Source organism: Tachyglossus aculeatus, chromosome 13 (genome assembly GCF_015852505.1).
Source record: "Tachyglossus aculeatus isolate mTacAcu1 chromosome 13, mTacAcu1.pri, whole genome shotgun sequence".
In the NCBI taxonomy this organism is placed as follows: Eukaryota; Metazoa; Chordata; class Mammalia; order Monotremata; family Tachyglossidae; genus Tachyglossus; species Tachyglossus aculeatus.
In genome coordinates, this window is record NC_052078.1 from 18,574,466 (window position 1) to 18,601,153 (window position 26,688).

The 26,688-nt window shown below is 43.1% G+C and overlaps 1 protein-coding gene across 2 annotated transcripts; it reads left to right on the top strand.

Annotated features, from left to right (window-relative positions):
- The first annotated feature begins 1,847 nt into the window (after positions 1-1,847).
- MASTL (microtubule associated serine/threonine kinase like) lies at positions 1,848-26,376 on the top strand. Of its 2 annotated transcripts, XM_038755968.1 has the most exons (12): positions 1,848-1,988; positions 6,183-6,320; positions 9,202-9,341; positions 10,174-10,262; positions 12,425-12,531; positions 13,679-13,829; positions 15,154-15,326; positions 15,522-16,652; positions 17,951-18,089; positions 21,123-21,236; positions 21,591-21,692; positions 25,795-26,376. In XM_038755968.1, exons 2-12 carry the CDS (start codon positions 6,201-6,203, stop codon positions 25,950-25,952), a joined length of 2,424 nt encoding a protein of 807 aa, XP_038611896.1. In that variant the 5' UTR covers positions 1,848-1,988; positions 6,183-6,200; the 3' UTR covers positions 25,953-26,376. The 2 variants fall into 2 exon arrangements, with proteins under 2 accessions (XP_038611896.1, XP_038611897.1); XM_038755969.1 differs by lacking the exons at positions 1,848-1,988; positions 6,183-6,320; positions 9,202-9,341; positions 10,174-10,262 and having other exon boundaries at positions 12,466-12,531; positions 13,656-13,829.
- Positions 26,377-26,688: the final 312 nt, after the last annotated feature.

A 26,688-nucleotide genomic window follows, 5' to 3' on the forward strand; every position in this document is an offset into this window, starting at 1 on the left:
ACTTCCCAAGCGCTTAGTACAGTGTTCTTCACACAGTAAGCGCTCAATCAATACGAATAATTGAGATTTATTAGTCCATTTATTTTACTTGTCCATATTCTATTCATTTCATTCAATACATATCTATTCTATTTTATTTTGTTAGTCTGGTTTTGTCCTCTGTCTCCCCCTTTTAGGCTGTGAGCTCAATGTTGGGTAGGGACTGTCTCTAGATGTTGCCAACTTGTACTTCCCAAGCGCTTAGTACAGTGCTCTGCACATAGTAAGCGCTCAATAAATATGATTGATTGATTTTGTTAATATGTTTTGTTTTGTCGTCTGTCTCCCCCTTCTAGACTGTGAGCCCGCTGTTGGGTAGGGACCGTCTCTATATGTTGCCAACTTGTACTTCCCAAGCGCTTAGTACAATGTTCTGCACACAGTAAGCTTTCAATAAATACGACTGACTAATATTTATTAATCCATTTATTTTACTTGTCCATATTCTATTCATTTCATTTTGTTAATATGTTTTGTTTTGTTCTCTGTCTCCCCCTTCTAGACTGTGAGCCCGCTGTTGGGTGGGGACCGTCTCTCTATGTTGCCAACTTGGACTTCCCAAGCGCTTAGTACAGTGCTCTGCACACAGTAAGCGCTCAATAAGGATGAATGAATGAAGCGTTCAACCACCACAGCAGAACGACTCGAGTACCACCGCCCAGTGGGCTGCGCGATATCGCGTTTTTACAGGTGGAGCGCGAGGAGGTGCGCGTGCGCCGTGCGTCGCGCGCGTGACGCGATGACGTAAGGGCGGGGCTTCGTTGCGAATGGGCTGGGCGGGAGGGCGCGTGCGCCGTGCGTCGCGTGTCGCGATGACGTAAGGGCGGGGCTTCGTTGCGAGTGGGCTGGGCGGGAGGGCGCGTGCGCCGTGCGTCCCGTGCGTGACGGCGCGTGACGCGATGACGTAAGGGCGGGGCTTCGTTGCGAATGGGCTGGGCGGGAGGGCGCGTGCGCCGTGCGTCGCGTGTCGCGATGACGTAAGGGCGGGGCTTCGTTGCGAGTGGGCTGGGCGGGAGGGCGCGTGCGCCGTGCGTCCCGTGCGTGACGGCGCGTGACGCGACGACGTAAGGGCGGGGCTTCGTTTCGAATGGCTGGGCGGGAGGGCGCGTGCGCCGTGCGTCGCGCGCGTGTGGGGCGTGACGGCGCGTGACGCGATGACGTAGGGGCGGGGCTTCGTTTCGAATGGGCTGGGCGGGAGGGCGCGTGCGCCGTGCGTCGCGTGACGCGTTGACGTAAGGGCGGGGCTTCGTTGCGAATGGGCTGGGCGGGAGGGCGCGTGCGTCGCGCGCGTGACGAAGCGTGACGCGATGACGTAAGGGCGGGGCTTCGTTGCGAGTGGGCTGGGCGGGAGGGCGCGTGCGTCGCGCGTCGCGCGACGCGATGACGTAGGGGCGGGGCTTCGTTTCGAATGGGCTGGGAGGGCGCGTGCGCCGTGCGTCGCGCGCGTGCGGGGCGTGACGGCGCGTGACGCGATGACGTAGGGGCGGGGCTTCGTTTCGAATGGGCTGGGCGGGAGGGCGCGTGCGCCGTGCGTCGCGTGACGCGATGACGTAGGGGCGGGGCTTCGTTTCGAATGGCTGGGCGGGAGGGCGCGTGCGTCGCGCGCGTGACGACACGTGACGCGATGACGTAAGGGCGGGGCTTCGTTGCGAGTGGGCTGGGCGGGAGGGCCCGTGCGTCGCGCGCGTGCGGGGCGTGACGGCGCGTGACGCGATGACGTAGGGGCGGGGCTTCGTTTCGAATGGGCTGGGCGGGAGGGCGCGCGCGCGGCGACGACGACGACGAGGAGGAGGAGGACGACGATGGGGCCGGGGGAGCCGCCTGAGGCGAGCGATGGCGGGCGAGGGCCGCCCTCCATCGAGGACTTCACCATCGTGAAGCCCATCAGCCGCGGGGCCTTCGGGAAGGTGTATCTGGGGAGCCGGACCGGGAAGCTCTACGCCGTCAAGGTAACAGCCGGGGCCCCACTCATTCATTCGGTCGTATTTCATTCATTCATTCATTCAGTCGAAATTCATTCATTCAGTCAGTCGTATTTCATTCATTCAGTCGTATTTCATTCATTCAGTCAGTCGCATTTCATTCATTCATTCAGTCAGTCGTGTTTCATTCATTCATTCAATCTTATTTATTGAGCGCTTACTGTGTGGTACCCCGTTCATTCATTCATTCAATCGTGCTGAGCGCTTACTGTGTGATACCTTGTTACCGCCTCAGCCCTTAGAACAGTGCTTTGCACGTAGTCAATGCCATTATTTATTTATAAGCGCTTAGTACAGTGCTCTGCACACGGTAAGCGCTCAATAAATACGATTGATGATGATACCCTGTTCGTTCATTCATTCAGTCGTACTGAGCGCTTACAGTGTGATACCTTATTCATTCATTCATTCAATCGTCCTGAGCGCTTACAGTACAAATCAATCAATCAATTGTATTTATTGAGCGCCTACTGTGTGATACCCGATTCATTCAATCGTACTGAGCGCTTACAATCAATCAATCAATCAATCGTATTTATTGAGCGCTTACTATGTGCAGAGCACTGTACTAAGCGCTTGGGAAGTACAAATTGGCATCACATAGAGACAGTCCCTACCCAACAGTGGGCTCACAGTCTAAAAGGGGGAGACAGAGAACAGAACCAAACATACCAACAAAATAAAATAAGTAGGGTAGAAATGTACAAGTAAAATAAATAAATAGAGTAATACAGTGTGCAGAGCACTGTACTAAGCAATCGTATTTATTGAGCGCTTACTGTGTGATACCCTATTCATTCATTCTTTCAATCGTACGGAGCACCTACAGTGTGCTACCCCATTCATTCATTCATTCAATCGTACTGAGCGCTTACAGTGTGCGGAGCACTGTACTAATCAATCGTATTTATTGAGCGCTTACTGTGTGATACCCTATTCATTCATTCAGTCGCACTGAGCGCTTACAGTGTGATACCCTATTCATTCATTCATTCAACCGCACTGAGCGCTTACAGTGTGCAGAGCACTGGCCTAATCAATCAATCAATCGTATTTATTGAGCGCTTACTGTGTGATACCCTATTCGTTCATTCATTCAGTCGTACTGAGCGCTTACAGTGTGATACCCTATTCATTCATTCAGTCGTACTGAGCGCTTAGAGTGTGCGGAGCACTGTACTAATCAATCGCATTTATTGAGCGCTTACTGTGTGATACCCAATTCATTCATTCATTCAGTCGTACTGAGCGCTTACGGTATGATACCCGATTCATTCATTCATTCAACCTCACTGAGCGCTTACAGTGTGCGGAGCACTGGACTAATCAATCAATCAATCGTATTTATTGAGCGCTTACTGTGTGATACCCTATTCATTCATTCAGTCGTACTGAGCGCTTACAGTGTGATACCCTATTCATTCATTCAGTCGTGCTGAGCGCTTAGAGTGTGCGGAGCACTGTACTAATCAATCGCATTTATTGAGCGCTTACTGTGTGATACCCTATTCATTCACTCAGTCGCACTGAGCGCTTACGGTATGATACCCGATTCATTCATTCATTCAACCTCACTGAGCGCTTACAGTGTGCGGAGCACTGGACTAATCAATCAATCAATCGTATGTATTGAACGCTTACTGTGTGATACCCTATTCATTCAGTCGTACTGAGCGCTTACAGTGTGATGCCCTATTCATTCATTCATTCAGTCTTACTGAAAGCTTATAGTGTGGTACCCTATTCATTCATTCATTCAATCGTACTGAGCGCTTACAATGTGCAGAGCACTGTACTAATCAATCGTATTGAGCGCTTACTGTGTGATACCTTATTCATTCATTCAATCTTTTTTATTGAACGTTTACTGTGTGATACCCTATTCATTCACTCAGTCGCACTGAGCGCTTACAGTATGATACCCGATTCATTCATTCATTCAACCTCACTGAGCACTTACAGTGTGCAGAGCACTGGACTAATCAATCAATCAATCGTATTTATTGAGCGCTTACTGTGTGATACCCTATTCACCCATTCATTCGATCATACTGAGCGCTTACGGTGTGGTACCATACTCATTCAGTCTTACTGAAAGCTTATAGTGTGATACCCTATTCATTCATTCATTCAATCGTAACTGAGCGCTTACAGTGTGCAGAGCACTGTACTAATCAATCGCATTTATTGAGCGCTTACTGTGTGATACCCTATTCATTCATTCAGTCAGTCGTACTGAGCGCTTACAGTGTGATACCCTATTCATTCATTCATTCATTCAACCGCACTGAGCGCTTACAGTGTGCAGAGCACTGGCCTAATCAATCAATCGTATTTATTGAGCGCTTACTGTGTGATACCCTATTCATTCATTCATTCAATCGTACTGAGCGCTTACAGTGTGATACCCTATTCATTCATTCAATCACGCTGAGTGCTTACAGTGTGCAGAGCACTGTACTAATCAATCGCATTTATTGAGCGCTTACTGTGTGATACCCTATTCATTCATTCATTCAGTCGTACTGAGCGCTTACAGTGTGATACCCTATTCATTCATTCAATCGTACTGAGCGCTTACAGTGTGCAGAGCACTGTATCAATCAATCGGTCGTATTTATTGAGTGCTTACTGTGATACCCTATTCATTCATTCATTCACTCAATCGTACTGAGCGCTTACAGTGTGATACCCTATTCATTCATTCATTCAATCGTACTGAGCGCTTACAGTGTGATACCCTATTCATTCGTTCATTCATTCAATCATAACTGAGCGCTTACAGTGTGCAGAGCACTGTACTAATCAATCGTATTTATTGAGCGCTTACTGTGTGATACCCTATTCATTCAATCAGTCGTACTGAGCGCTTACGGTGTGATACCCATTCATTCAATCGTACTGAGCGCTTACAGTGTGCAGAGCACTGTACTAATCAATCGTATTTATTGAGCGCTTACTGTGTGATGCCCTATTCATTCATTCATTCATTCAATCGTACTGAGCGCTTACAGTGTGATACCCTATTCATTCATTCATTCAATCGTACTGAGCGCTTACAGTGTGCAGAGCACTGTACTAATCAATCGTATTTATTGAGCGTTTACTGTGTGATACCCTATTCATTCATTCAGTCGTACTGAGCGCTTATAGTGTGATACCCTATTCATTCATCACCTCGCCCCCTCCTACCTCACCTCCCTTCTCTCCTTCTCCAGCCCAGCCCGCACCCTCCGCTCCTCTGCTGCTAATCTCCTCACCGTACCTCGTTCTCGCCTGTCCCGCCATCGACCCCCGGCCCACGTCCTCCCCTGGGCCAGGAATGCCCTCCCTCTGCCCATCCGCCAAGCTAGCTCTCTTCCTCCCTTCAAGGCCCTACTGAGAGCTCACCTCCTCCAGGAGGCCTTCCCAGACTGAGCCCCTTCCTTCCTCTCCCCCTCGTCCCCCTCTCCACCCCCCCATCTTACCTCCTTCCCTTCCCCACAGCACCTGTATATATGTTTGTACATATTTGTTACTCTGTTTATTTATTTATTTATTTTACTTCTACATATCTATTCTATTTATTTTATTTTGTTAGTATGTTTGGTTTTGTTCTCTGTCTCCCCCTTTTAGACTGTGAGCCCACTGTTGGGTAGGGACTGTCTCTATATGTTGCCAGCTTGGACTTCCCAAGGGCTTAGTACAGTGCTCTGCACACAGTAAGCGCTCAATAAATACGATTGATGATGATGATGTTTTGTGTGTAAATAACAGTGTAGTGTAGTGTGTGTCTAATGCAATTTTTGTCCTTTTCGGTAGGTTGTCAAAAAGGTAGATGAGGAAGTATGCACGTGGGCACTAGTTGGGTGGGGATGTTTTGTGCGTAAATAGCAGTGTAGTGTAGTGTGTGTCTAATGCAATTTTTGTCCTTTTTGGTAGGTTGTCAAAAAGGTGGATGAGAAAGTATGCATGTGGGCACTAGTTGGGTGGGGATGTTTTGTGTGTAAATAACAGTGTAATGTAGTGTGTGTCTAATGCAATTTTTGTCCTTTTTGGTAGGTTGTCAAAAAGGTAGATGAGAAAGTATGTATGTGGGCACTAGTTGGGTGGGGATGTTTTGTGCGTAAATAGCAGTGTAGTGTAGTGTGTGTCTAATGCAATTTTTGTCCTTTTTGGTAGGTTGTCAAAAAGGCAGATATGATCAATAAAAACATGACTCATCAAATCCAAGCCGAAAGAGATGCTTTGGCTCTCAGCAAGAGCCCTTTCATTGTTCATTTGTATTATTCTCTCCAGTCAGCAAATAACGTCTACCTGGTGAGTACCTGTTCAAAGGTAGCCTGGTAGGTCATGAAACAAAACTGGTGACATACTGAATTATTGGTGACAACACCAAGACAACAGTCTTGTCTTATGCTGTCACTGTTACCGTTGGATAAAAACTGCTATTAGCTTCAAAGCTCTTTATCACCTCACCCCCTCCTACCTCACCTCCCTTCTCTCCTTCTACAGCCCAGCCTGCACACTCCACTCCTCTGGTGCTAACCTTCTCACTGTGCCTCGTTCTCACCTGTCCCGCTGTTGACCCCTGGTCCTACTCTGGCCCTCCCTCCTCAAATCCTCCAAACAATCACATTTCCCCCCTTCAAAGCCCTACTGAAGACTCACCTCTTCCAGGAGGCCTTCCCAGACTATGCCCCCCTTTTCCTCATCTCCCCGTCTCCTCCCCATCGCCCCGACTCTCTCCCTTTGCTCTACCCGCTTCTCTGTGCCCCAAAGCAATTGTGTATATATGTACATGTATTTCTATTTATTTATATTAATGCCTGTTTATTAATGCCTGTTCACAGTCTTTTAGACTGTGAGCCCATTGTTGGGTAGGGACTGTCTCTATATGTTGCTAACTTGTACTTCCCAAGCGCTTAGTACAGTGCTCTGCACACAGTAAGTGCTCAATAAATACGATTGCTGATGATGATGTTTATTTGTATTGATGTGTCTATAGCTATAATTCTATTCATTTATATTGATGCTATTGATGCCTGTTTACTTGTTTTGATGTCTGTCTCCCCCCTTCTAGTCTGTGAGCCCGCTGTGGGCAGGAATTGTCTCTGTTGCTGAATCGTACTTTGCAAGCTCTTAGTACAGTGCTCTGCACACAGTAAGTGCTCAATAAATACGATCGAATGACTGAGCAAATTGGATGCTCAAGAGTTGGGGAACTTGAGGAGGGGTGGTCTTTGCAAAGAGCAAGACTGTCTGTGAAGCCAGTAGAGAAGCAGCGTGGCTCAGTGGGAAGAGCATGGGATTTGGAGTCAGAGGTCATGGGTTCAAATCCCAGCTCTGCCAATTGTCAGCTGTGTGACTTTGGGCAAGTCACTCAACTTCTCTGGGCCTCAGTTCCCTCATCTGTAAAATGAGAATTAAGACTGTGAGCCCCACGTGGGACAACCTGATCACCTTGTAACCTCCCCAGCGCTTAGAACAGTGCTTTGCACATAGTAAGCGCTTAATAAATGCCATTATTATTATTATTAAGCCAGACTCTGTGGGTGAAAGAGCTACCTAGTAACTGTTTGTGGGCGAGTGCTATCTGTTTCCCTTAAATTTCTTCTTACCTCGTGATGGAACTTTAAGAAAAATAACTGAATTCTTGTTTGCCAATTCGCTAGTTATCATAGCATTTATTAAGAGTGGAAGTGCTCTGCTAAATAGAAGTATGTGGCCTCTTTTGTTAGTTGTGTGGTCTGGGGTTTCATTTGCTTTAATTAAAATGTGGGTGGATATTGCTTTATTTGCCTTTTAAGGTTCCCCCTCCTCCCACCCCCCGGGAGTTTAAAGTAATTCTTTTGAGGGTTTTTTAAGCTTTTACTTGGCTTTTGTAGTTATTTTATCAAACTGGGATTTTCCTTGTTTTTTATGACTAGTACTCTGAAGCTATTTTTATGTTGTTGTTTTTTATTTTGATTTGAGGAATGGGTGGGTTTTTTGGTGGGTGAAGGGATTAACCTGATTAAGATGTGGAGGGAATGATCCTGGTGATTGGTTATAGGGTGAGAGTGAGTTTCAGGAAGAGAAGACTTGTGGGAGTGATCATTGGTTCCCAAGGTTAGCGGTGGAGCCAGAGAGAAACCATGGAGGATTATTTTTAGACTGTGAGCCCACTGTTGGGTAGGGACTGCCTCTATATGTTGCCAACTTGTACTTCCCAAGCGCTTAGTACAGTGCTCTGCACACAGTAAGCGCTCAATAAATACGATTGATGATGATGATGGATCTCTTCTGACTGAACTGTGGGGGATTCGTGAAAGGGGTGAAATGTGAGAGGCAAGAGTTGTTGAAATCAATCAATCATATTCATAGAGTGCTTACTATGTGCAGAGCACTGTACCAAGGTCTTGGGAGAGTACAATATAACAGACACCTTCCTTGCCCACCATAAGATTACAGTCTAGAGAGGAAGGTTGATAGAAAAGGAGGACAGTCAGCATGAACCCAGAGTTATTTAATCAAAGGTGTATATTGAGCAGCTTCTGTGTGCAGAGCGTTCATTCAAAAGTATTTATTGAGCGCTTACTGTGCAGAACATTGTCATGAATGCTTTCTGTGTCCTGAGCGCTTGAAGAAGTACAATACAGTAGAGTTGGTAGATATAATCCCTGCCCATCAGGAGTTTACAACCTTTAGAGGGGGAGACACTGATTAAAATAGAGGTAGCGGAAATGGGAGAGTATAGGGATGTGTACATAAGTGCTGTGGAATTCATTCAATCATATTGAGCACTTACTGTGTGCAGAGCACCGTACTAAGTGCTTGGAAAGTAAAATTTGCAACAGTGACAATCCCTACCCGACAAGAGGCTTACAATCTAGAAATGACTATCAAGTGCTTAAGGGGTAGAGAGCCAAGTACATGAAGTGAATCCAAGTGGTTGAGATAGATTTGAGTAAATTAGAAGTTAAGTACTGAGTTGAGGAGCATTGGTTTGGACCTGAAGGTCTGGAAGGTAGGGCTCGTCAGTATTCTGCAGAATGGGGATTTTATTCATTTGTAAAGTGTGGGGGCCAAAGCTGCAGGTTCTCACCAAAAATTTCAAGCTTCTAATGGTTCGTCCGCTTACATTATGGAATTATATCATGTTAACTTTTTTTAAAACAGGATCTGATTTTCACTCTTCAATACGTTCTTTCTGTGGCAGGTGATGGAATACCTTATTGGGGGAGACGTCAAATCGCTGCTGCACATATATGGTTACTTTGATGAAGAGATGGCTGTGAAATATATTTCGGAAGTAGCACTAGCTCTAGACTATCTTCACAGGCATAAAATAATCCACAGGTAAAGAGTAACCTAGTTTTTATCGCTTCAAATTATCTCCTTGCACATTTGAGTGTCAGAAGTGGAGAATCGCCAAACCCAGAAGTATTTATTGAGCGCTTACTGTGCAGAACATTGTCACGAATGCTTTCTGTGTCCTGAGCAGTGTCCTGAGCGCTTGAAGTAGTACAATACAGTAGAGTTGGTAGATATAATCCCTGCCCATCAGGAGTTTACAACCTTTAGAGGGGGAAACACGGATTAAAATAGAGGTAGCGGAAATGGGAGAGTATAGGGATGTGTACATAAGTGTTGTGGAATTCATTCAGTCATATTGAGCACAGGCCTGGGAGTTGGAGGGACGTGGGTGCTAATTCCATCTCTGCCACTTGTCTGCTGTGTGACTTTGGGCAAGTCACTTCAGTTGTCTGTACCTAAATTACTTCATCTGTAAAACAGGGATTAAGACTGGGAACCCCCTGGGGGAGTTGGACTGTGTCCAAGATGACTAGCTTGTATCTTCCCCAGCACTTAGTACAGGGCCTGGCACCTAGTAAGCGCTTAACAAATGCCATAAAAGAAATTGATCTAATCACCAAGGGCGTCTATATGTGAGCACGGGGGAATTACTTCATTATACACAAATTTCCAGTTCCTCAGAACAGCTGCTAGGTCCTCACCAGGGGTTTTCATCTCTGGGGTTTCCGAATTCCCAAACTCCACCAAAACTCCTTGGTCTCTGTTGGCCCTGTTGCTTCCCTTCGCAGCCAAAGGCAAGGGGGCCAGTGCACACAAGGGAACCTAGATCTACCTCATAAGTGGATGATTTATTTCTTCTATTATGTTTCTGCAGGGATTTGAAACCAGACAATATGCTTATATCTAATGAGGGTCACGTTAAACTGACAGACTTTGGCCTTTCCCAGGTGGCTCTGAACCGAGGTAAGAAAAATATCCTGGTAAACTTATTTCATCAAGCTTGATTTTGTTTTAACCTTTACATATTCACTCTTGGTGATTCTCTGATCTTGAAAACCATACAGCTTGTTGGGTAAAATCTAATAGTCAGGGAAAGCTTCCTGGAGGAGAGGTGGTTTGATTGTTTGGTGGTGCCCTTCCCGCTTCGAGGATTTCAGTGCTGTGTAGCTAAGTGAGAAACCATTTTTAAAGGCAAGAATCCCTCCATTCGTCACACCAATAGAACTTTCCAAACCGGAGGCAAAGGGTTCACATTATTTAAAATTCACGAATATTGCTCATTTATTTAAAAAGATCAACTTTTAACGCTATCCAACTGCATCCCAGCTCCTCCCCACTGAACTTGGGCATTTCTTAGAAACCTGGGACCCCAGATTTCCTTGACCGCTGAGGTTTTATCTAAACACATTTGATTTTGTGTGCCATGGTTTTGAGTATTACCCAGAGCCAGAGATAGGAAAAACCTATCAATCATTCAAGCCACTACAATCTCACTTGCTATTTCTGCACCTGGGCACATTGGGCTTCTCTTACTAGATCAACAGATCATTAGAACTATGTGGGTAAATTAATGGTAATTGCTTAGAGTTCACAGCAACTGAACTTTAAACAGTTACTATTAAATTCCCTGAGTTATATTAATGAACGGTTACATGACACAACGTAATCCTTCTGTTGGAGGTAGCAAATCAGAACCTAGTCTGTTTAAAATGGTTTTTGTTTGGGGTTTTTTTTGCCCTAAATCTTCTTGAATTTTACCCGGTTACCCCACTTCCCTTTATGTTCCTAATCCATAAACCTGACAAACCGGGCCTACCTCTGCCTTTAGCAAGGGAAACCCTTATATAAAACTGCCTGGATTGGAAGGTATGTCCATGTATTTGGCCAAGTAGTGATCCAGGCTCGCAGGTACTGATTTTAGGCTGTTGAGGTGGGTGAGTGCCAAATATTATGGCTCCCTTAATGGATATTTTTAGCAAAGTAGTTCCTTTAAATTAAGGGTTACCTTAGTTCTTCCTGGTAAAGCATATTAGGATAATACAAATCATAATCACCTGCAAGAGAGGCAGCATGGCCTGGTGGAAAGAGCACAAGCCTGGGAGTCAGAAGGACCTGGGTTCTAATCCTGGCTCACCACATGTCTTCTGTGTGACCTTGGACAGGTTGCTTATCTTCTCTGTGCCTCAGCTACTTCATCTGTAAAATAGGGATTAAGACTGTGAAACCCACATGGGACATGGACTGTGTCCAAGCTAACTGACTTGTGTCAGTCCTAGTGCTTAGTTCAGTGCCTGGCACATATAAGCACTTAACAAATATATATATGATGGCATTTATTAAGCGCTTACTATGTGCAAAGCACTGTTCTAAGCGCTGGGGAGGTTACAAGGTGATCAGGTTGTCCCACAGTGGGCTCACAGTCTTAATCCCCATTTTACAGATAAGGCCCAGAGAAGTGAAGTGACTTGCCCAAAGTCACCCAGCTGACAGTTGGCAGAGCTGGGATTTGAACCCATGACCTCTGACTCCAAAGCCCGGGCTCTTTCCACTGAGCCACGCTGCTTCTCCGACTTCTTCTACTTTTTAAATACCATTAAAAAAGTCCTGTATTCTCTTCGCTACCTTCTCGCTACCCTTCTTCCTCCCCACCCTCCATTCTTGATCCCTGTTCATCTGAATCCATTTAAAGTTATGAATTGGTCTTTATCCTCATATTTCTAGAATATACACAGTCCTTGCTTTTTCTCCAGTTCTCTTCCAACTCATCTCCAGCCTTTTGCAAGAACTTCACTCCCCAATAACTATTTTGTCTCCTCAAGAGATTACTTTATCTACTGGGGACCGCGGTGTCCCTAAGCATCAAGTTTAATAATGCCTTCTTTAGATCCACTGGATGGGTCTTCTGTATATTTAGGAGGAAGCCTTCATCTCTTACGCTTCTTTTCCAAAATGCCCTAAATTAAAATGTGTTCTCAAGTGCTTTATTAAGGATATGGTAGCCCCTGCTGACACATGCCTCTCTGGTGGGTTCTTTTTGCTGCAGCTAAATATAGACTTGGGCAGCAACTCATTTGAGTGTGTCAAAATAACCTAATATGCCATGCTAATTTTCTCTACCTACTTAGATATAAACATGATGGATATCCTGACCACTCCTTCAGTGGCCAAGCCACAACAAGACTATTCAAGGACTCCAGGACAAGTGTTATCTCTCATCAGCTCCTTGGGATTTGTAAGTGCTAAACCAAAATGAAATAGTTAATCCCCAGCAGCCACTTTCACAGAGTTTATTCCTACAATATGGCATTCACCCAAAGCTTGCAGAGAAATCCCATCCCTCATTGTAATTTTTGGTCAAAGAGCAAGTATTTCAGATTGGCTTGCCAAAGCCTTACTTCCACATTAGATTGCTTACTGCAGCAGACATTTGGTCTTCACCTTCTCTTCTTCCCTACTTTATCTCTCTTCAGTACATCAAAATCCAGGGGCCCTTTGTTTCATATTGCCAGTATAGGAAAATCAATCAATCTTATCTATTGAGTGCTTATTATATGCAGAGCACTGAATTAAGCACTTGGGAGAGTACAGTATAACAAAGGTGGTAGACCTGTTCCCGTCACAAAGCGAGCTTAAAGTCTAGAGGAAAAGATCACGTGTACCATGACTACTAGGCTCTCCAAATTACCCCTCCTTATCATCCTGAGCAACCCACTCCCCGCTGCCAGAAACTGCAAGCATAGCTGACCTTTTTTGCTCCTTCTCCATCAAGGCTATCCAGGGACTCCCTCCCCCCCCACCCCAACCCTCTCCTACCCAAATGCAGAAATTCAAAGCTTCCCTGACCAAAGTCAAGGGCAGTAAGCAAAGCTAAGCTTAAGAGGATTCCCCTCTTAAGGAGCTCCTCACTTCTCTCCTGCTTAATTGAAGTTTGAAGACTTATCTTCTTCTATAACAGAGCAATATGGGGATCGCTTCTTCCTCTCCCCTGTGGATAGAGCTTTCTAGGGATGAAAATTCTGGACCAAGCTCTTACCTGGACAAACTTAAGTGGTCTTTGAGCTAAGAAAAAGCTTGAGCCTGTTCAAGGTACCACCGCATGGACATCATCAGGTGTTCTCCTGCTTCCTAGCTAGAGCCAGCAGTGGCCCTCCTAAAGTCAGAGACCTCAGGGAGTCCAAAAGCAGTTGAATGAATAGTTGATGTGAGTAGATGTAGACCAAAATCACTTCGGTACCAAGAACTTTCTGGATTTTTGGAGCACCTTGGTGTAGGTTATGTAATCCAAATTGAGGATTTTAAGCCAATTTAATTGGGCATTCCGAATACTTGTTTATTTTTAGCAGTTTTTTTTTTCAGCAAGGACTTTATCCTTTTAATAGCACACACCCGCTGGAGAGAAAATGCAAGAGTCTGTTGAAGCTATGACAAGTCCTGTAGCTGAAAATGCACAGCTTTCCCAAGGACTGCCTTGTCCAATGTCTGTGGAACAGAAGGCTGTTACTCCATATTCAAATAAATTATTGCATTCATGTAAGTATATTAAGAAAATAATTTATCTCAAAAGATGATACTCTTTTTCTTCTAGATGGTATTGCTAGTTTTGGAAAAAGCTAAAAAGTGAGGCAAAAAAAATCCTAAATTAATAATGGGGGACAAAGGGAGAGGGAAACAAAATTTGGGATAATAATAATAATGGTACTTGTTAAGCGCTTACTATGTGCCAAGCGCTGTTCAAAGCGCCAGGGTAGGTACAAATTAATCAGGTTGGATGCAGTCTGTGTCCCACATGGGCTCATACTCTTAATCTCCATTTTACAGATGAAGTAACTGAGGCGCAGAGAAGTTAAGTGACTTGCCCAAGGTCACACAGCAGACATATGGCAGAGGCGGGATTAGAACCCAAGTCCTTTTGGGTTATTATTTATTTATTATTATTTACTTAATTATTTAACTCTCTGCATCCTTCTGTTAATTTAAGAAGAGATTATCTACTGCATATCAGGGAACATGTCTACCGACTCTGTTGTACTCTCCCAAGCCCGTAGTAAGCACTCAGTAAATACCATTGATTGCTATCAAATCAGTCCTCAACTGAATGCCACTTCTGTTTTTATTTATTACTCTATTTATTTTACTTGTACATATCTATTCTATTTATTTTATTTTGTTAATACGTCTTGCTTTGTTCTCTGCCTCCCCCTTCTAGACTGTGAGCCCACTGTTGGGTAGGGACCGTCTCTATGTGTTGCCAGCTTGTACTTCCCAAGCGCTTAGTACAATGCTCTGCACACAGTAAGCGCTCAATAAATACGATTGATTCTGTTACACTGTTTCAGTGTGCAGCTGTTTAAACACGAGAGAATAATTCTTCCAGTCTTTGATCTGTGAAGTAATTGCTACTATGGTTTAGATAGAAAGTCATTCATGAACCTTCACTAACAAATATTTTTGTGGCCAGAACTTATTCTAGTTATAAGATCATACTTCATCTGAAGATCAAACCACAAATCCCTTTTCAATTAGGATGTATGCATACGAATAATGCCAACCTCTGACTTTAGCTTTGAGTTTCACAGTTCTTTAAATTCTACTTTGTAAACTAGGCATATAAACCATAGGCCACGTTTCTAGATTTTTGTCTATGTGCTGCTTAGGCAAAATTAACATCGCTTGGAAACCCTTCTTTGTACACTCCATGAGAAATAATTATACGCTGTGGTCTAACAGAAGTAATTTCTCTTGCCTGTCCATGCCAACTGTACGTGTAGGTAAATGGGAAATAAATTAGAGCTGTGTAATATGCTTCAGGTTTTGATTGTGAAATGACGAACTAGCATTACCTCTTCATTTGAAGGTCTCGATTCTGCCATCTTAAATCCTGGGATGCCAGTGAAATGTCTGACGCCCACCCTGCTACAGGTTAGGAAACGAGCTGGTACTTCCAGCGCCAGTAGTCAGTCCCACACTTTTGTGTCCAGTGTGGAATCAGAATGCTGCAGTAGCCCCAGATGGGAAAAAGATGTACAGGTAAGAACAGTTTTTTTTTTTTCAAAGTGGGGAAAAAACCCTCCTTATGTATTTCACTCAACCCTCCCATTGGTTTCATGTCAAGGGGCTATGCTTTTACCTAGCTGAGAGAAGCTCAGTAAGGAATTTAGATTCCTTAGGTTGTTTCTCCGCTTTAGGAAAAATAAATTTAGGTTTTAGTTTTTGTATTTACAGGAAAGTGAAGAGTCAACGGAAACCAAGAGCTTAAAGAAAAAGGTCTTGGAGTCAGCCTTTTCTCCAATTGGTTCGAACATCCTCCAAGGGGCCAGAAGACTCGAGCTATGTGATGCAGGATCTGCCTCCCTGATTGCTTCAGAAGCCAAAAATCTAGTTAGAAAATGTCTCTCTGAAAATAAAGCTTGGGAAGCAAGAGAACTCTCCGTCAGCAAGGTTGGTCCAGCTCCTAGTTCAGACCTGTCCACTGGCCAGCTGCCCCAGGAGCGGTCCGTGACTTCTGTCAAAGGCAGTTTGGCTGTGGGACCCACTGGAAGAACTGGTTTGAAAAGGAGTTTTGATTTTGTTGACGTCAGTCCCTGCCAAAAAATGATCCAGAACAAGAAAACTAATGTGGACTATCAGCGCGGCTGTGAAATAATAGAATTTCCTCCAAATCCAAGAACGGGACTAACAACCGAAATCCAGTGCATAATGCTCTCGGGCGTCAAAGGCCTTCAGGAGGATTTTTGCGGTCAAGAAAAAAATGCTAGTGATATTACCTTTGGGCCACAAACCCCAGGTACAGCGACTGTGCCAGGAATAGCTAAAAATCTTTTGTGTGAACTTGATGAAGATTGTCTTAAGGAAAGTAAGAAGAATGATTTGAGTTGCAGTTTTCTAGGCCCAGAAGATGGTAGAGCTTTGACAAACTTGAGTATGGACTCGGATTCATCTTTTCCTGGAATGTCTGTTATGGAAATCCCTTTAGAAAAGCCACTTTTAAGTAGAGATAAGAGCCCTAAAGAGCTCTCCCTTGAGGAATCCAGAATTGAAGATGTGATGACTACATCACCAATCTGTCAGGAAAATGTAATGAAACAGGCTAAGGAGTCTGCAGCTAAAGACATCAAACTTTATGACATGTTAGCTCCTTCCTCATCAGAGGTGGTAAAAGCACTGAACTTATTTAAAAGAAACGCTGTGGTGTTTCGAAGTTACAACAGTCCAATTAATGCATCCAATGCATCGGAACCGTCAAAAATTAGTATGACTTCTCTAGAAAGAATGGATTTCTCATCTGTCTGTAGTGGTTCTTATCCCATGACTATTACCCCAGCTCAAAAAAGAAGGTCCTATAAAATGAATGAGGTACGTGCACAAGCGTTTGTTTTTTTTTATTGGCTTTGATTCTGCAGTCAGAAGAGGAGGACAGGACCTTAAGGAGATCTACTACATATTCTTCCTTCCCAGGGTTTCTTCATCTAACTGTCAAATATAAATGGATGTATCCCTGATAGGCTAGCAAGAAATTCTCCCAAATATAATAATAATAACGATGGCATTTATTAAGCACTTACTATGTGCAAAGCACTGTTCTAAGCGCTGGGGAGGTTACAAGGTGATCTAGTTGTCCCACGGGGGGTTCACTGTCTTAATCCCCATTTTACAGATGAGGCAACTGAGGCACAGAGAAGTTAAGTGACTTGCCCAAAGTCACACAGGAGACAAGTATTGGAGCCGGGATTTGAACCCCTGACCTCTGACTCCAAAGCCCATGCTCTTTCCACTGAGCCACGCTGCTTCTCCCTGTCACTAACTTGTCAGTCATATTTATTGTGTGTTTACTGTGTGCACAGCATTGTACTAAGCACTTTTCCCCTTTACAACAAATGCAGAACTTGCTGTAACTGGGTTTCCCGTGAGCTGCACAGAAGCTGGCTTGAGGATATGAGTGTGATGGGCCTGAGGCACCCTGATTCCTATAATCTAATAGACTTAATACTCCATTCAAAGGGTCTTCCCAACTATCAAGGAATAACTTTAGGCCCTGAGAGAATAGGATTCAATGGGTGCTAAGCGTTCTCCATATTAGGGGTAGTGGTTTCTCTGTGGGTGTTTAACAGTAAGTAGCACAAATGAATTGGGATGAAGTAGCCGAATAACTCAATGTTCAGATTTTTTAAAAGCACAAATATAAAAGTGATGAGAACCAGAATAAAATACATTGGTACTGAGGGTGATAGTTGGGTTGGCATGACTGGACAGCTGTAAATTAATTTAAAAAAGCTTCCTAAGTAAGTGGGATTTTTAGGAGGGCCTTGAAAGTGGGGAGAGCAGTGACGCACTGTATAAAGCACAAGATAATCAGGTTGGACGCAGTCCCTTGTCCCACATGGGACTCACAATCTAAGAAGATGGAAGAACAAGTATTGAATTCCTATTTTGCAGATGAGAAAACTGCGGCCTAGAGTAGTTAAGTGACTTGTCCAAGATAACACAGCAGGCAAGTGGTGGAGCTGGGTTAGAACCCAGGTCCCCTGACTCCCGGCCCCCAAATCCATACCCTACAACTAAGGATACCATGTCTAAGAAATCTCTCTCCAAGTACTGGAAACAAGTGATGATTGACTTTGGGTTTTCATTCTCCACTTTTCTGGAAATCACAGACCCCACTTCAGGCGAAGGCAGGAACCCCTTATAGAACCCCCAAGAGTGTGCGAAGAGGAGCAGCCCCGCTGGAAGATGGGAGGATTTTGGGGACTCCAGACTACCTGGCTCCTGAGCTCCTCTTGGGCCAGACTCACGGTAAGAAGCCCTAACCCCAGGTGCCAGAGCTTGAACTTCTGTTTTTCGTATGCTTTGAAACCAAACTTCACCAAAGTTAAAATGAACTATAGCATCCCTTCTCATATAATGAGAATATCCCTTCCTTCCTCTCCCCCTCGTCCCCCTCTCCATCCCACCCATCTTACCTCCTTCCCTTCCCCACAGCACCTGTATATATGTATATATGTTTGTACATATTTATTACTCTATTTATTTTATTTGTACATATCTATTCTATTTATTTTATTTTGTTAGTATGTTTGGTTTTGTTCTCTGTCTCCCCCTTTTAGACTGTGAGCCCACTGTTGGGTAGGGACTGTCTCTATATGTTGCCAATTTGTACTTCCCAAGCACTTAGTACACTGCTCTGCACATAGTAAGCGCTCAATAAATACGATTGATGATGATGATGATGATAATGTGCTTATCTTCTGAAGGGCTACAGTGGGCTCCTACTATAATGTAATATGTGTTGCTAATAGTGTACCACAAGTCTGACTTGGATTCCAAAATTCCTACCTGTGGGATTCAAGAACCTACTTGAGGCTGGAGGAAGGAGATTTACTATAATCTAGTCCTGAAATTAAGTCCCTGAGTACTGTTCTACTCATGTTCCAGAGATGACATGGAATGGAGATGGAGAGGGAGAACTCGCATCTGAAAACCTATCAAAATTAGGACGGTCAAAAATTTTACGCAAACCATCAACCAAACTGCAGTCCAAATTTAAGAATGAACTTTTCAGTGGGACTTTTGAAGTTACCTCCCAGCAGTTTGTGAAATGTGTTTGCTCAGATAATTTAACAAATCCATTTAGAGCAAAAACAATGAAATCTCAATGTGCCATTGATTTTCGTGGCACTAAATAATGGTTGTCTGCCAGGCCCAAGATTAGTGAATTATTTTCATTAAAACCTAGCATAATGTTGTGTGTGATCTAAGTATACGCCTAACTGCTGTTTTTTGTATACAGGATTTCTGTTTCCTGGTAAGTGAGTTGCTATAAAACATTGTGGACAAGTATGTTCAACAGAAAACAGTCAAAGTTTAATTAGATTGCATTGTAGAGGATATAATTTCTCCTTCAGTTCGTTATAAAATGCAAATGGGGATTGCCACTCTCGTGAGTAAGTAGGACGTTTTCAGATAGGTCCGTGGAGCAACACTTAGCTCCAGGTGGAGCCTCGTCTTTTCTGAGCTCCTTTTCAAGATATTTATCATATATTGGATCAAGATATATTATACTGTACCTCAGTAGGCAAAGCCACTGGGAGTAGATGATTATGGGTAGGTGGGAACAACTCTTTGGCCTTTCAAGTTAACTTTTATGATAACTTGCTCGCAAAAATATTTGGTTGCATCCCCGCAGATTACAAAAACAAATTTCAAATTGGAGCTATGTTTTATAGAATGTAAAATTTTAATTCTTTCTGTCTTTCAAAATAATGGCATATACTATAACTACTAACTGGAACACCATAATCTGGCCCAAAGCTGTGATCACATTAGACTTTGACTGAAGTGAATGTGGACATATACTTCTGCCTGCAAAAATCTATGCGTTTGCTGGGACAGCTCATAAAGCCTGGGTTTGGGGCAAAAAAAAATCTAATCAAGTATCTCACAAAATAACTTAAAAAGCAAGCAAAAAACCCTAAAAGTGTATTCCCATCTCCTCCTCCCTTTTTGTTCCCAAGGTGATGGAAGTGGATTTGGCTAACAATATTTTAAATCCTTCTAAATCAAAAAGTCCCTCCTCATTGCGGCTTGCGTTGTTTACTAATGCTAACTACACTCACTGGTGAAAAGGGTGGTACTTTTGTGGAGCAAGGCCAAAGGTCATATTGCAGAATGTGTGCTCTTGGATTCTTAGAGGGAAGATGGGTCTTGGCCTAGCAGGAAAATAGTAGGATGCATGCAGCATTTTGCTTTTCTTTCAGCAGGTTCAAAGTTGCTTTGCCTGCTTATTTAATAATAAACTGGTAGCAGTGACTTGATAACCTCTAAATTTTGATATTTGCTTCAAAATAAGGTATGATTCCAAATAATGAACACTTTGGAGTTTTTTAAAACATAGGATGATTTTAAAGAATATTGAATACAAATTCTAAACACACAAAAATAAATTATAATCTCACATATGGTAACAAACACTCATGCTGTCTAGGATTAATAACTGTCTTGAATGGAGACTTAATTATAATAATAATAATAATGGCATTTATTAAGTGCTTACTATGTGCAAAACACTGTTCTAAGCGCATGCTCTTATGCGCTTAGAACATTACTAAGAATTATTACTCTTGTTAATGAGGTTTTATTTTACTGACAGTTTAAGGGTGCTCTAAATTCATTAGAAACTTACTGTCATTATCCTAAATAGCTTCTCTAGCAGAATAAAATGGTTTGCCTGGTTGTGCATTAGGAATTTAATCAGTTTCTATTTAGATACTCTACAACGTGTGGGTAAAATATTTAGAGGAAAAACAGGGATCTGGAGATTGGGAACGTTGGTACATCTTACTGCCTAATGATCTTACTAAAAGCACCAGGCATGACATTTATTTTATAAGCTCATATAATAATGTATCATACAAGACACCTGGTTTCATTTAAATTTTTACAGTAAGGTGAACACTGTCGGAAACCAAAAAGTTATTACAGACTTGCCCAGATAGATGCTGTTTTTCTCCCCCCGCCCCTTTGAAAACTTTCCTCCATCTTTGTATATTCCTAAATTCCTCGCTTAGTCTACTATTTTGGGGTTTTCCTCATTATTTTTCATACATCTGTCTAATCATTTTTCCCTTATGATTCAGTATCTCTCCTCACCTTCTTCATTATCCTTTTCTTGTCTGTTGTTCTCTCTTTCAAAAATATCCAGAGGCCATCTCTTGACAGAGAGAAGTGTTAGGCAAGATACAAAATTGATACTTTTGACACTGGGAACGATCTTAATTGTACTGCCACCTTAAACTGACTGCCTTTTTGCCACTTCCTCCCAAAATCCAGGTCCTGAGGTAGATTGGTGGGCTCTTGGAGTTTGCTTGTTTGAGTTTCTAACAGGAATTCCACCCTTCAATGATGAAACCCCTCAGCAAGTATTCCAGAATATCCTGAAAAGAGGTAATTTTAAAAAATGAATTTCATTTACCAGGAGAGGCAATGTGATCACGTGGGCAAAGCATAGGACCTGGATTCTAATCCCAGCTCTGTTGATTGACCTGCTGTGTGATCTTGAGCAAGTCACTTAGCCTTTCTGAAACTCTGTTTCCTCATCTGTAAAATGGGGATAAGGTACCTCCTCTCTACTGCTGCATTTTGTAAATCCTTGTGGGGCAGAGACTATCTCTGACCGGATACCTTGTATCTACTTCAGTGCTTAGCTCAAATGAAGAAGCAAAACCTGACCACAAATTTTTATTTATATGGTGTATTTTATTTTAATGGTAGCCAATAAATTTATTGCTGCATTTACAGATATTCCTTGGCCTCAAGGTGAAGAAAAGTTGTCTGATAATTCTCGACATGCAATAGGCATTCTTTTAACTCTTGACAGTGCAAAGAGAGCTGGACTGAAAGGTGAGTAGGCTTTTTTTGTTATTGGGGAGAGGAATTTTTATTTTAATTATTTTCCCTGCTTTTGAGAACAGAAGTGGTTTTAATGGAATGGATATTCAGATATCCCCCAAACCAGTTTCCATCCCAACTGGGGTGATTATATTAATATGCTTAGTTTCAGTGAGCAAAAGATGCTAGCAAAGAGTTCACAAAAATGTCCTGGTATCTACTGCATTTAAGGGACATTCCTCAATGTCTTTTCAGCAGTGTAAGAAAACTTCTCCGAAAGTTTATCTTGGCTACTGTGTTACCTTGAGGGGACTCCTTGGCACCCTGGGGGGATTTAGAGCTATTATGTGATGGCTCTTTGTAGGAGATGCTCTAGTGGATAGAGCACAGGCGGGGAGTCAGAAGGACCTGGGTTCTCATTCCGACTCCACCATTTGTCTGCTGTGTGACCTTGGGCAAGTCACTTCTCTGTGCCTCAGTTACCTCATCTGTAAAATGAGGATGAATACTGTGAGCCCCATCTGGGACATGGATCATGGCCAACCTGATTAGCATGTATCTACCCCAGTACTTAATACAGCTTTTAGGACATAATAAGCACTTAACAAATACCATTTAAAAAAAAGAGAGGCCCACTCCAGTGGGATTTGTCCCAGCAGTCCCTTTTTCCGTAGCCTCACTTTTTAAAGAAAAGGGAAGTGAAGACATAGATATTCAGAAGTGCTGAAGATATTCAGCACTAGAGAGCTTTTGCTTGGAGCTTTTAAAATAAGCTTTTCCCTTTCATATCAAATAACTATAAAAAATTAGTCTTTTTCTCAGTAAAATTTTTCTATAGTAAAAGGCTCCATCTTGCCCCAAAACACAAACACCCTCATCCCCACCCCTTCCAGTTGATTATAGTTTGGAAAGAAAGATCTTGCCCTCTATTTCACTTCCCACACTGAGGTATTTAATTTAGGCTGTCAGATTGCCCTTCTGGGATTATTTCTTTTAGAAATATTTCACAGTACTAAATGCGTAAAGCGTTCCCAAATTTCATCTTGGGGTTAATCCCTTTGCCAAAGAACCCCTTCAATGCCTTGAAGTGGGGATATCGGCCTTGTTCTTGGATCCCTGCAGAACAGGGTCTTCCCTTGGAAGACACTCAAACTTCCTGGTTTCAGTCAATCAATCAATCGTATTTATTGAGCGCTTACTGTGTGCAGAACACTGTACTAAGTGCTTGGGAAGTACAAGTTGGCAACATATAGAGACAGTCCCTACCCAACAGTGGGCTCACAGTCTAAAAGGGGAAGACAGAGAACAAAACCAAACATACTAACAAAATAAAATAAATAGAATAGATATGTACAAGCAAAATCAATCAATAAATAATAGAGTTTCAAGCATGAGCATTTAAACTGTGGGACCTGCCGCTGCTGCCACTGATCTCAGCCCCAGGGGATGTGCTAATCTAAAAGCAAGGAGGAACTGGAAGAGATGGGAACAGGAACTAAGAGTCCAAGGGCACTGGGAGAGTGAGTGTCTTCAGGGAAGAGTCCACATCCTGAACCAAAGCACTGCAAGGAATAGCAATATGGTTACCAAAAAAAAAAAAAAAAAGCCAGAGAGGCTGATAACTTTATCTCCTGGTTCTTTTCCAACCAACCATACCCATCCCACTCCTGAGTCAAATGCTGTTGACCAGGAAGCATGTTCATCATCATCATCATCATCAATCGTATTTATTGAGCGCTTACTATGTGCAGAGCACTGTACTAAGCGCTTGGGAAGTACAAATTGGCAACGTATAGAGACCGTCCCTACCCAACAGTGGGCTCACAGTCTAAAATGTTCCCCTTCATGTAGTTCCAGATGCTTTTGGAGAGACTATGTGCCCTGCTAAGATGAACTGTCTCCTTTCACTTCCTCCTGTCGGGGAGAAGGAGAAACCAATAGAACTCCATTCTATAATGAATCATCTTATAACAAGATCCTAGGGTATTCTTGCCCCGCAGTTCATGCCAACAAGAGAAGCAGTGGAGTCTAGTAGATACAGCATGGTCCTGGGAGTCAGAAGGACCTGGGTTCTAATCCCAGCTCCGCCCCTTGTCTGCTGTGTGATTTGGGGCAAGTCACTTAGCTTCTCTGTGCCTCAGTTACCTCATCTGTAAAATGGGAATTAAAACTGTGAACCCCACACGGGACAACCTGATGACCTTGTAACCTCCCCAGCGCTTAGAACAGTGCTTTGCACATAGTAAGCGCTTAAAAAATACCATCATCATCATCAGTTACCTTTTCTGTAGAATGGGGATTAATGCTGTGAGCCCCTTCTGGGACATGGATTGTGTCCAACCTGATTAGGTTGTATTTACGCCAGTGCTTAGTACAGTGCCTAGCCCGGAGTAAGCGCTCAACAAATACCATTTTTTTTAAAGCAACGGGAAGTTTGCTGAGTGACTTTAAGAGCCTGGTGGTGTTAGATGCTCTTTTTACAGTCGCCAAATACTTAGTAAAAGTTCCTATTTCTTACACTTCTTCCCCATCTGGTGACTTTGATATAAGGTACCTTTCAAAACTCAGCACAAATTGTGCCTTGCAGACAATACTGACATATTTTGACCCATCTACTGTCATGCTCATTCCCTTGACTGTCCCAAGTCCACGAAGTTTCCAGCCTGACCCTTATGCTTCCCGTGGCATCCTCCCAAGTTCAGGAAGGTTGGCAGTAGGATGAAAACTACCTGTATCCCTGAAAGCATACATTTGCCGACTTGAATCTTCATCATGAGCTCTTCCCTCTCACCCTCTCTGTAATCTTGCGTCTCATCCTGGCTCCAGGACATCCCTACATGGATGTCTATCATGCTGGCATTTCAAGCTCAATATGTCCAAAACTCTGAACTCCTCATCTTTCACTCAATCAGTGGTATTTACTGAGCACTTACTGTATGCAGTGCACTTTACTCTCCCAAATCTTCTCGCTTCACCAACTTTGCCATCGCAGCTAACACCATAACCAATCCTTCCTGTCTCTGAAGCCCACAGCCTCTACGTTATCCTTGTCTGCTGCCAAATCCTAGCAACTTTTTCTCCCTAACATTTCCAGGATTCACCCCCATCGTCTCCACCCAAACAGCCACCGTGATGGTCCAGGTACTTGGCATATCCCGGCTAAACAATTGCATCAGCATCTTCACTCGTCTCCTTGCCTCCAGTTTCTCCTCTCTCCAAGTTACACTTAGCTGACTGCATCATTTTTCTACTAGGTCATTCTGCCCAGTCTCCACACTCCAGAACATCTAATCGTTGCCCATTCCTCTCCACATCAAGCAGAAATTCCCAACCAATACCTTTAAGACTCTCAGTAAGCTCTGTTCCTCCTACTTATCCACTCTCTTCTCCCACTTCACCCCAGTTTACACTCTCCAGTTAATCTACTTGCCGTGCCTCTCCTTGTCTACCACTGGTCTTTTGCTCAGGCCTTTTTGCTGCCTGCCCCACGACCCCCTCCAAATCACAGTTCTCCCCAACTTCAAATCCCTTCTGAAATTATATCTTTAAGAGCTTTTACTCTAATCTTCACAGGTTATACTTCTTTCTCCTCACCTTCCAGTTACCACTTTAGCACTTCTGTGCCACTTAAGTGTACGTCTTGCATAACCTATTACTTTGGCACTAATGTACCTAGCCCCCTTTTCTTTCCTGAATAAATTACTTTAATGTCCGCCTCTCCTGCTAGACTGTAAGCTCCTTAAAGACAGGGATCATGTCTATTTACTAGAGTTCAGTGTCCCACACACAGTAGGGGCTCACTAAAAACTACTGTTCGAGTGATTGACATATTGGCCATCAGTGAGGATCATAATAATGATGTTAAGCACTTACTATGTGCCAAGCACAGTCACCACATCAAGGGGGAAAAAAATCCCACCGACATATGTGAATTATGGGACCACCCAAAAAGTGCTCAAAAGAAAAAGTTGAAAAACCAGTCAGTTTGATGGTATCCTGTGTACAAGTCGAGCCTTCTCTCCAGTCCCTATAAAAGTACAAGGGAGCTTTTGAGGAAACTAAGTAATTTGGAGGTGGTACCGTGTTAATACTTTAACTTTGGTTTCTTTTTAAGAGCTGAAGTGCCACCCTCTTTTTAAAGACGTGGACTGGGACAATCTGCAGAACCAAACTATGCCGTTCATTCCCCAGCCAGATGATGAAACTGACACCTCCTATTTTGAAGCAAGAAACAATGCTCAACACCTGACTGTGTCTGGGTTTAGTTTATAGTAATGAAAACCTAGAAATCTGTTCACGTTTTGCACATTTATAGCTTCTTCTACGGGTTGGACCGATATTTTAAAGACACTTCTTTTCAGCTGGATCAATCTGCTTTTAGTTTGCATTGTTGAGGAGGCTTAAAGAATATTATCAGGTTAGTCAGGTAAATGATATAGGTCTAGATTTAAAATTCCTTTATTTATTCTGTTAAGTGCACCTTACACCTACTGATAAAAAGCTGTAATGACACAATCACTTTAGAGAGGGGATGTGGATTCCTCCCTCACTTTTTCTGCTGCTGTTACATTCAGGTTCTAGTATCGTATTGCTATAAGCAAAAAGAAAGGCATGGCTGCATTTAAATGTTAATTTCGTTGCATGTGGCTGGCAAGTCACCTATGATTTCTTGGAAAATAGTTTAAAACTATCCTTTCAAAAAAAGGAGAAGCATGAAACAAATTCCTGTGCCGCAGAAATTCCTTTGTGCTATTAAAATATAACTCCTTTAGGAAATGATAAACAAAAGAATGTCTGTGGTCACTGATATCTGTTCAGTTGCTAAATGTTTTGACACTTATCTATGCTGCCACCAATATTTCCTCTTCAACTACAAATGGCCTAGAAAAGCTGAAAATGTTACTAAAAAAAACTTTAAATGTCTTGATTACTGTCTGTTCCTATTAATAGCTTTTGTAATTTTTGTAGAAAATGAATCTTAGATGCAAAATTTGGAAATAACAGAAAA

Coding starts and splice junctions, on each gene's coding strand:
- MASTL (XM_038755968.1), top strand. CDS start 6,201: ATGATCAATAAAAACATGACTCATCAAATCCAAGCCGAAAGAGATGCT. Junction 12,532..13,678: donor TCATCAGCTCCTTGGGATTT/GTAAGTGCTAAA, acceptor TCCTTTTAATAG/CACACACCCGCTGGAGAGAA. Junction 21,693..25,794: donor AAAGAGAGCTGGACTGAAAG/GTGAGTAGGCTT, acceptor TTTCTTTTTAAG/AGCTGAAGTGCCACCCTCTT.